The sequence below is a fragment of the Cutaneotrichosporon oleaginosum genome (genome assembly GCF_008065305.1).
Source record: "Cutaneotrichosporon oleaginosum strain ATCC 20508 chromosome Unknown ATCC20508_contig07, whole genome shotgun sequence".
NCBI classification, from domain to species: Eukaryota; Fungi; Basidiomycota; class Tremellomycetes; order Trichosporonales; family Trichosporonaceae; genus Cutaneotrichosporon; species Cutaneotrichosporon oleaginosum.
In genome coordinates, this window is record NW_027072176.1 from 12,357 (window position 1) to 22,378 (window position 10,022).

The 10,022-nt window shown below is 60.5% G+C and overlaps 4 protein-coding genes across 4 annotated transcripts; 2 read left to right on the top strand and 2 right to left on the bottom strand.

Moving 5' to 3' along the window:
• Window positions 1-508: 508 nt before the first annotated feature.
• On the top strand, window positions 509-1,594 carry COLE_07225 (uncharacterized protein; the record flags this gene model as incomplete). Its single annotated transcript, XM_018424610.2, has 1 exon — window positions 509-1,594. The coding sequence occupies one exon, from the start codon at window positions 509-511 to the stop codon at window positions 1,592-1,594; it is 1,086 nt and encodes a 361-aa protein (XP_018275081.1).
• Window positions 1,595-1,854: 260 nt separating this feature from the next.
• On the bottom strand, window positions 1,855-5,491 carry COLE_07226 (uncharacterized protein; the record flags this gene model as incomplete). Its single annotated transcript, XM_018421601.2, has 5 exons — window positions 1,855-2,996; window positions 3,092-4,659; window positions 4,897-4,976; window positions 5,009-5,116; window positions 5,150-5,491. 5 exons carry the CDS (start codon window positions 5,489-5,491, stop codon window positions 1,855-1,857), a joined length of 3,240 nt encoding a protein of 1,079 aa, XP_018275080.1.
• Window positions 5,492-6,390: 899 nt separating this feature from the next.
• COLE_07227 (uncharacterized protein) lies at window positions 6,391-7,392 on the bottom strand (the record flags this gene model as incomplete). The annotated part of the gene is made up of 3 exons (XM_018420085.2): window positions 6,391-7,049; window positions 7,127-7,245; window positions 7,283-7,392. 3 exons carry the CDS (start codon window positions 7,390-7,392, stop codon window positions 6,391-6,393), a joined length of 888 nt encoding a protein of 295 aa, XP_018275078.2.
• A 1,468-nt stretch (window positions 7,393-8,860) lies between these two features.
• Window positions 8,861-9,654, top strand: COLE_07228 (uncharacterized protein; the record flags this gene model as incomplete). The annotated part of the gene is made up of 3 exons (XM_018424609.2): window positions 8,861-8,880; window positions 8,935-9,390; window positions 9,441-9,654. The coding sequence occupies 3 exons, from the start codon at window positions 8,861-8,863 to the stop codon at window positions 9,652-9,654; spliced, it is 690 nt and encodes a 229-aa protein (XP_018275077.1).
• Window positions 9,655-10,022: the final 368 nt, after the last annotated feature.

Genomic DNA, 10,022 nt, shown 5'->3' on the forward strand with positions numbered 1-10,022 from the left:
CGTGGTGTTTCGACCCTCTGACCAGGTATCTTTCGACAGGGCGGCGGAGGACGTGTTTGGCGGTCGTGCAGTGTACTGAATGTCTATGACGACTAGATGCAGCATGGTGCTTCTGGAGTTGTCTGTTGCGGCTGTATCCGAGCATTTCATCTGAGCATATATCCTATGGAGTTGACCTTTGAACGTTGCGGCCAGCACACGTGTGACCGGCACATCTGGTCCCATACTCTGGCCGTGACGGGGATAGAGTGCAAGCGGAGAGGGCGGCAGTTGCGCAGTGTGCAGTGAGCAGAGCGGTGATGCGATGATTGCGGTGGTTGCGAAATGCTGCGATCGCTTGATCTTAGCTATATCCCGCTCTTGATAATGATGGCGGAATGGGTGCGTAACCGACCTCCACATATGGTCTTCAACCATCGATAATCTACAGTATCTCCAGGTTCATCTTCATCTCCACTCATCTCCGCTCATCTCCATCTACATTGGTCCAGCCACTCCCCTCGACGCCATGGCCTTGGACCCCGGCATCGGCCCCGATCAAGACCGTCGCAAACGAGGCCGAGGACACGAACCAGACCACGCCGCATCTTCACGTTCGGGCAGCCCCGTCGACCGCCCTCCCCTCCGCACGACCAAGTCTCTTCAGCCTTTACCAGCGCCCGCTACTCCGAAAGCTGGCCGACCACAACGCGGCCTCGAGAAGCGCCTGCGCCGCCCAGCCCCCCCTCGTCCCATCACGCTAGACCCAGCGCCAATACCTCCCCTCCCCGCCCCGCTGCTGCCGTACCTGTTCACCTGCCACGAGATCCAGCCCTTCCGCGGCCCCCGAAAGCTCGCGCCGGAGCCCACGTTCCCCATCGCCCCCGCGGACAGCCGCGGGCGTAAAGGCGACCCCCTGATGGTCGCGAACGGGATGGGGATCCCCGACGAGCGGGCTATGACCATGTACTGGTCGTCTGACTTCTTCCGCCCGATCGACCAAGTCGACACGGACGAGGAGGACGACGCGCCCGTGCACGCATACGCCGCATCGGACGCCGAGTCGGGCACGGGCATGATGGGCACGGTGCGCGACAGACGCTCGATGAGCGTCGTATCCGAACGGCCGCGGTCGCCGTCCGTCCGCTTCTCTCCCCTCGCATCAACGCCTGTGCCTGTCGCACCACACACTCACGCATCGCCTGCGGCATCACAAACCCACGCAACGCCTGGGGCATCACAAACCCCCCGAAGTGCTGCGATGCTGCCGCCCGTCGGCATCGAGAAGAAGGGCATGATCACGCTGACGCGGCACGTCGCGGTGCCCGTGCCGTTGCCGTCGCCGTCGCCGAGGGTCACGCGCGGCTGCGCAGGGTCCCCCGTCACGGTGCGCCCAGTCCAGCTGGTTCTGCGCGAGGTGTTGAACCCCCTGCAGTATGTGCGGCGCGCCATGGGGCTGGAGGCGGAGGAAGCGGCGTCGGTCAAGTGCGACTCGGCGAAGGGCGGCGTTGCCGCGGAGGCACGCGGAAAGGTTGGCGCCGGCGCCGCAGATCGCAAGAATGGGAGGCGCGGGGGACGGAAGAAGAAGGTCGGCGGCACTCAGCGACAGCCATGAGATACCTGCATCGCGGGCATGTGAAACGACCGAGTTGGCGTAGCGGAACGCCGTTTGTATCCATATAACATTGTGACATGTAATGGGAGGATGGAGACCATGGAGACACTGACGAGCTGGAAGCAACGCTGATCCGTGGGGCGTCGACAGATTCCTATCGAGCGTACGTATGACGCCGTGGTAACCCCCTTTCTCCTCAACATCACATTGTCACGACAGCGTAATGCACAAATGCAGTTGCATCTCTAGGCTTGAACACCTCACCCCGCCCCCCCTGCAGGAGCCGCGCCGCCCGATGCGCTCGCGCTCCTGCTCCCCGTGATCTGCGGACTGAGCGGCTCGCCCGCATTCGGCCCATCACCACTCAGCATACGCCGGATGACCTGGTCCTGGCGTCTCTGGCGCACGCGCTCGGCCTCGTCCGTCCCGCCCGTTTTGCGCAGTTTCTTACCTTGCACAAACGCGCCCAACTCGTCCTGGAACTCGTCGGTGCGCGACGCCAGCTGCCGCTCGCGCACCTTCGCCTGCTCTTCGATGGCGCGCAGGCGTGCCGAGGGGTCGCTCTCTTTCGTGCGGATCTCGAGGAGCAGATTGCGCACGCTCCCCGTCTCGGCCGGTGGCGGCTGGAAGCGCGGGCGTGCTGCGCGCTGCGTAACGAACGCGCGCACATTGTCCAGCATCTCCGTCGCGTCCTTGATGTCGTTCTTGAGGTCGGTGGCCAACTTGTTCTGGTAGGCCAGCAGGCGCTGCTCGTCCGTGACGCGCTGCAGCTCGGCGAGCCAGGTTGCGCGCCACGTTGGCTCGGCGAGCGTGACGTCGCGCGCAAACTGGTCAACGAGGCTTGTCGCGCGCTCCAAATCGGCCTTGATCTTGTCCAGGTGGCCGCGCGGTGGGGTCACACCGCGCCGAAGCGCGTCCTCGCGTGCCCCATCGATCGTGTCGCTGACCTCCTCCACGGCCTGAATGGTATCCTGGCATTGACCTTCGAGCTTGGCCTTGGAGTTGTCCAGAAGTGCGCGGTTCCCGCCCATCTTTGTCTTAACGACCTCGCGCATTGCCGTGTTCTGCGCGCGCAGCGCCGTGAAGCTTTCTTTGGTCTGCGCAAGGAAGTCCACGTGAAGCTGGCGCATGATGGCCAGATCGCGGCGCAGACTCTGCACCTCTTCGTAGTGCGCCCGCAGCTCGGCAACGGGTGGAGGCCCGCTTCCAGTCCGCACCGGCGAGCGTGGTGTGTCAATCAGCTGCGGAGCGGCGGTGAGCACCGGCGACACGGCCAAGAAACTCGCTGACGGTACTGTTGTGCTCATCCGCTTCGACTGGGCGAGTGACGTCTTCAGCTCTTTGATGTCCTGCGCGAGTGACGCGAAGTTGAGGTCGAAATGTTGCTTCACCTGATCGAGAGCTGGGGTTAGTGTATGTACAGTAAGTTGTGTGGCATTGCATGTCGCGGCATGCGGGAGTCACGGGCCGAAGCTGTCCGCGCCTCGTGCAACTCACGCTCAATGTCCAGAACGAGCAGACACCCTTCCCGGACGTCGTCCATGTCCTCAAGCTCGTACTGAACAGTTGTTCTTGGATCCTTGATGCACACGTCGGGAAAATCCTCCATGCCCGGGTCGTACTCGAACCGCTCCATGAATAGGAGACGGAGTGAACTCATGGTGAGCGGAAGCTCGACGGCGGTCTTCTTGACATGCCGTCCAAGTTGAAGGAAGACGTTTACACGGCCGGGCGTCGGCTCGGTGGGCGGCACGGGCACGCTCGTGCTGGGAGTTGAATCAAGCTCGGCGCTCTCGGCCGGACTGTGAGCGGGCTCGCTCACGGGTGGTGTCGTCGCTACCACTAGACTTGTGTGAGCCTCGGCGAGCGCAGGCATTGGCGGGATAGCGTGGACATTTGAGCGCCGCGCTGGGCGCGGAGGTGAGCCGGTCCCACTCGACGTCTTCTTGCCCGGGCTAGTGCCCACCATCTTATTGAACGTGTAACTCGAGAAACGTTTTGATGCGCGGCGCTCCAGCGCATCAGATCTTTGCAGGAGCGCAAAGCTCGAGCGCGCGGCGGGATGCACATCATCGCTCACAAGCGGCGTGGTGACGCCATTCAGCGTCTCCGTTGGTTCCTCATTCTGATCTGGGAGGTTGAGCATCGGCAGCCCCGGCATACCAGGGGAAGGGGGCGGAGGCGTCTTGGGCGGAGCCTCGGTTGACGGCGCTGGAAGCGGAGGAACAGGAGGGGTCGTAGCAGCTTGAGCAACTGGCGGCGGAGATAGTTGGATGTGAGATGGCCCAGCGCCAGGCGGTAATGGCAACTCACGCGAGTGCGAGTGCGGGATCGGTATAGGCATGGTCATGGTGGTCATTGGAGCCACGCTCGCACCATCCGAAGGCGGGCGCTGCGACGAGATGGCCGACACATCTGAATCTGCGCTGAATCGCGAGGTTGGGTTTGCGCTATCGCGCGATGTGCGCTCTGGTCGCCTTGGGTGGCGAGCCGGTGGTGGGGCGGACACCATTGTCGCTGGGCCGACGGGGCCGGTGGGAGGTGTCCCGAAGCCGGAGTGCACGGAAGGGATGGGCGAGGTAGCCCGGGGCACCGGCCTCTCAATACTACCAGACGAGAGGGTGCGCACGCTTCCATCGGGAGCAGGACGCGAACGCGACGGTCGGAAGGCGTCTGGCGGTGCGGGCCTGGGTGCACGCTCGCGATGCTGGGCGCGCTCGGCCAACGGAGGGCGGGCGCTCGCTCCTGGGAGATTGCCTGTCAAGCTTGCTGGGCTTGTAGGCCCATCAGTCGATGCCATTGAGCGCACAGAGCGCGCTTCCATTTCGGCCGGAGGCGCTGCTTGCCGCGGCTGTGGTCGTTGGGGCGTAACCGGGTCAGGATGCGGTGCGCGCTCCGCAAGGTGCCGCTTGTATGCCATCTGCTTGTTCTTCAGTCCATTGAGAAGGTTGAAAATGATAGCGCGAATGTCGGGCAGGTACAGGTTCAAAGTGTCCTGCGTGGGTTCTTCCGCTAGGGCGCGCTCGAGAATCTCGCGAAGATCAGACGGTACAGAGTCGAGGTCACTGGGGTCAGCGTCGAGTTACGCAGACGAGGTATGGTCAGCGCGTAACCCAGGTGATTCGCGAAACGAAGAGCGCATCGTGGGTCGCCGTCATGTCGTTAGGCATGCCGAGGCCGAATCGGAGGAAGACGTCGTCCTCGTCCATCGTCTCCAAGGCCAGAGGTTCGCCGCTTCAGACACGCTTCACGCCTGAGCACTCGCGACGCGTCCGCTCAGTGCAGACGGGATTGGCACTCACGTGGTAGAGATGCCTGCGCGCCGAAACGTGCTGACGCACAGCTCGAAACCATTTCCGAGCCGGACATAGATATCGCTGACCTGCCGTTAGCCGAATCCGCAGCACGACATACCGCCTCCTCGCTCAGCTCATGTTTCGCCCACTGCTCGAGACCTTGGAGGAGCTGCTTGGTGACCACCAGCAAACGTGTGATGTACGAATCCAATGTGGAGGTGGAGGACTGCGGTCAGCGACGTCAGACCACAGTGCATACCGGTGCGCGGGGTCCCGAGACCTGTCGCGAGTTTCTGCCGCCATCGTAGCTTCCAGCCCCTCCAGTTCCACTGAACCCCGACCCGCCCGAACCCAAACCACCGCCGTGCCCCGTATGCGAGGTGTGTGGATGCGAGCTTGAGCCTGTATGTGATCCGCCGGCGTGGTGTGAGCCGCCCGCCGGTTGGGAGCCGACTGGCATCGATCCAGGCGTGGAGCTGGACAAGTCGCGGAAGGAGGCCGGTGAGCCGCGCGGAGACGGCGGCGCGTAGTAGCCCGAGGGAGTGGACAGTGGTGGTGGCTCGTCCGTTGGGATCGGATAGGAGATAGCGGGGCGGGACATGGGGGACGGTAGGGATGAGGAGCCCAAGACGGCTGAGTAGAGGAGGTGGACGTCGGGGGGAAGGGGGGTGAGGGGGAGGGAGAGGAGAGGGACAGAAAGGATGGGGCCAGACGGAGATGGTTGTGATAAGCGTTGAGAGAGCGGAGGGTGCCGGGAAAGCTGGAACGGGATGAAAGAAGTGAGACCTAGACGAGAAGAGTCGAAGGGAATCGGGAGGAGGAGGATGTTGAGGGGGATGAGAGTGATGGAAGGGATGAGGGCGACGAGGGCGATGAGGGTGATGAGGGCGATGCGGTCGGTGCGGTCGGTGCATGCAGAGGTGGAATGCTCAATCGATCTCGGACCGCTGCGGTCCGCCACGCGTCTGTCACGTGACATGCCGTCACCCTCCTGCCTCCAGGTATGTCTGCGATCGAAGATGCGGACTTGTATTTCCATGTAGTTCAGTTCAACACTCAATAATCATGCACCGCATGTACGACCCTTCACCAGGAAATGCTCAGTATGCGATAATGACAGAGTCGTGCGCTCCTGCCCTCCTGCGCCTCCAGTATCGCGCTTCACCCCCACTCACTGTTTCTTCATCAACTACAGATGCCACAGAGATTCGCCGAGAGAAGAAGAAGAGAGATTGAGGAGAGGAGAGGTGGAGGAAACGTGGTTGGGGAACTATAAAGAGAAAAGAGAGATGGTCGTAAAGACTGCCTCGACAACGGCTAGACACATGATAACAACAGAGATTGGAGGATGCGATATGTTGAATGGGGTTTAGGACTTGGTTGGGCGACGATGTGCTGGGGAGCCAAGGAGAGGGGTACATTCGTGCAAGCAGAATGTGAACCTTGGAAGGAGTGCAGAGCCTCGCCGATCATCGATACTGGGCGCAAGGCGCATGTTCTTCATTGCGCCTCAACACTCTGCAGCGCCTTCTCCACCTCGCGAAGTGCCTTCTCCGCACTGACACTCTCCCGCCGCGCCTTGTGCCCCGAGCGATGGCCGCTGAGGGACGCGCTCGTGCTCTTGAGCTGGGTGCTGCCGTCCACTACGACAATTGGGTCATTGGAATCAGCCGATGACGTTGAGCGCGAGGCGATGTTGGACGACGCTTCCGAGTGCGTAGGGAGGCGCGCGGCCCCGAGCGAAGGAGGGTTGTTACCATTGCCAAAGCCAAGAGCGCCGTTGAGCGACTGACGGTTCCAGTTGGAAGAAGCTGACCCGGCGCGCTGATGGTTGGAAAACGAGCTCATGCGGCCATGACCGCTGTTGCGACCGTTGCTTCCAGGCTGGGTCGAGCCCCCAAAAGAGAATGAAGGGTTGAGAGGCATCTTGAAGCCGTTCATGCCACCACCGGCAGAGTTACGACCGCCGTCGTCGCGCACGAGCCCGGCAAAGTTGCCACTCTGCATTGCCGACGACATAGACGCACGGTGGCCCATGGCGCGGGCCTGGAGCGATGCAATAATCTGGCCCGCGTCGGGTCGGTCGTAGGGGCGGATAGTGGCCGGCGGAGGAAGGGACGGGGAGGGGTTGAGAATCAGGCTCAAATACGCCTTCTTGGCTGAGAACGTTAGTGTGAAAGATCGTTGGCATGCACGGCGCACGGCGCGTCGTGTCAGGGAGGAAGGCTTCACTCACCGACGCCAGCGTCGGCAAAGACGACCATCGCGTTCACATCATCCAGCCACTTGATGCGGAAGCCGCCCTTGTGTGCCTCCCACTCCTTGAAGATGTTCTGAATGTCACGCGTCTTGATCCTGTGGTTTGAGCGATTGTTGGAGCTGGACAACTTACTCTGGAGAGAAGTTGGCGAGATGTACGATGCGGGTGACAGCAGCGGAGACAGGGGGCTGAGACGAGGAGGGAGCTGCGAGAATGGTGCCGTTGGGTAGTGAGATGGACATTGTTGAGTTGAGATGCTTGTTCAAACTACTAGATTGGTGTGTTGACGTGTGTGTGGAAAATCAGAGGTCGTTTCCAAGGTAAAGTGCAAGTATAATGATGCTCGTTTGAGGGCGCGGGGGATGATGAAGTTGGAGAGAAATGCGAAGTGCTAGGTGCTAGGTGCGAAGGGGCGTCGAGCGAAGCGGGAGAGAATGCTATCGGTAGATGTGAAAGAACGACGATGTTGTCAAAGTGATTGCGGGAATGCGTTTGGTAGGAATTGAGATGTGGGATGGTGTGAGCCGGATGGTCCCGGCGATGTTGATGATGGTGAGGGAAGATGAGGGAGAAGAGAGGATGAGGATGAGGATGAGGATGAGGATGAGAGTGATGGTGATGGTGAATGGGTGGTGGATGGTGGACGACGGATGGAGAGTGGTGGCCAGCAGGCCCCGTTGGATGGAGGTGCTCGGTTGGTGGCTCGCGCTGGACGTGGTCCAGTGATCCCTCTCAGGGTCACGATCCCAAACCTCCACATCTGGGTCTGAGCGGAGACTGCCACAGCCACGCGACCAAAATAATTTCCGAATTCCCGGGTGGCAAACGACGTCATATGTCTCCTGGGAGCTGGCGGCCTGGCGGTAAGGGGGTGGCAAGCGGAGGTTGACGTCAGCGCTGACTGGCATGACTGGATGTGCGGCAGGGGGGAGGCGGCATTTGAGTGGGGCCCGGAACATCTATTGGGTGCAGCGTCCGCAGGCCCGCTGGAATGCTCGGAACTCGCCGCCCTGGGCGTGTCTATCTGCGGGCATGAGCATCTGAGTCATGAGTCAGCCACCACTGTTGCAAGGCCGAGACCCTGCCAGCGAGCACCCCACAAGGGCCACCCCACAGCCCACAGCCCACAGTCCACAGCCCACAGTCCATCCATCCCTCGGCCATCCGCGGCCATGCTGTGCACAAACCCCCCCCCCCCCTTCATCCTCTTTAAACGCCGTTCATCGCAACTTGCATCTTGTCAATTCACTCTTCTTTCTTCACTCTCTCCATCCCTCGCACTCGCTACTTGCGTTCTGTCCCACTCCGCACCTAGCAACGTGAGTCCCACCTCCCTCGCCACCACTCCCTCCCCTCACATTCTACTCATTTCCCTCGTTATCGCCACCCAAATCAACGCGCAACGCCGCGCCATCGTCTGGGCTTCCTTCCTTCCTCCTTGCTCCTCCTCCTCCTCCTCCTCATTCTACCTGATTCTCGCGCTTCACCTTCACATACTGTGCTTTGGTGATCGTGCACCCATGGCAGGTCTAGCCCACCTCGTGGCCACATCGCTTAAAGTCACAAGCTCCAGCAGCCCAGCCACCACCCCCTCCCGTTCTTATCAACCAGTGCTGACACATTACTCTTCTTACCCGACAACTACTTTATCTCACGCACCTACTCCCCTCCAGTCCTCTACCAGCTTCCACGCAACAGTTGCCCACCAACATGCAGATCTTTGTCAAGACGTAAGTCGAGCACTTGTCGACATCGGTGTTATGGCGAAATGCTGACGTGGACAGCCTCACCGGCAAGACCATCACCCTTGAGGTCGAGTCCTCGGACACTATCGACAACGTCAAGTCCAAGATTCAGGACAAGGAGGGCATCCCTCCCGACCAGCAGCGTCTTATCTTCGCCGGCAAGCAGCTCGAGGACGGGCGCACTCTCTCCGACTACAACATTCAGAAGGAGTCCACTCTCCACCTTGTCCTTCGTCTTCGTGGCGGCATGCAGATCTTCGTCAAGACTCTGACCGGCAAGACGATCACCCTTGAGGTCGAGTCGTCAGACACGATCGACAACGTCAAGAGCAAGATCCAGGACAAGGAGGGCATTCCACCTGACCAGCAGCGTCTCATCTTTGCTGGCAAGCAGCTTGAGGACGGGCGCACTCTCTCCGACTACAACATTCAGAAGGAGTCTACCCTCCACCTCGTTCTGCGTCTCCGCGGCGGCATGCAGATCTTTGTGAAGACGTGAGTGCAGGCTTGCATATTATTGCCTTGGCGCCCAATGCTGACTGCAGTCTGACTGGCAAGACCATTACGCTCGAGGTCGAGTCCTCTGACACGATTGACAACGTCAAGAGCAAGATCCAGGACAAGGAGGGCATCCCTCCCGACCAGCAGCGCCTTATTTTCGCCGGCAAGCAGCTGGAGGACGGGCGTACGCTGTCGGACTACAACATTCAGAAGGAGTCGACGTTGCACCTCGTGCTCCGTCTCCGTGGCGGGCAGTAGACGGGTCTTGTTTGAGTGTTAGGTAGTAGTCATTGTAGCAGTTATTGGACTTGTTATGTCCATGTGATGATATTGGTATCATCCAATGTTGGGCGCGATCGGTGCACGAATTGACGCCCAAGAGCATTACCGTCATTACATTGTGGTCTAGTCGTGGTGTTGAATCTTCTGGTCAAGTCGTCGCCAGCGCCGTCTGTGTGAGCGATCGCGAGTAAGACGAGCGGCTTCAGGCTGACATGATGTCTATGTATGGCTACATCAGGTGAGCGGTGATACTCACAAAGGTAGTTGGCGTGTAGGCGTAGGCGTAATGCTCCGCTGTATCGACACGTGGAAAGCAAAAGTATTGGCGTTGGCCATGTCTCGAA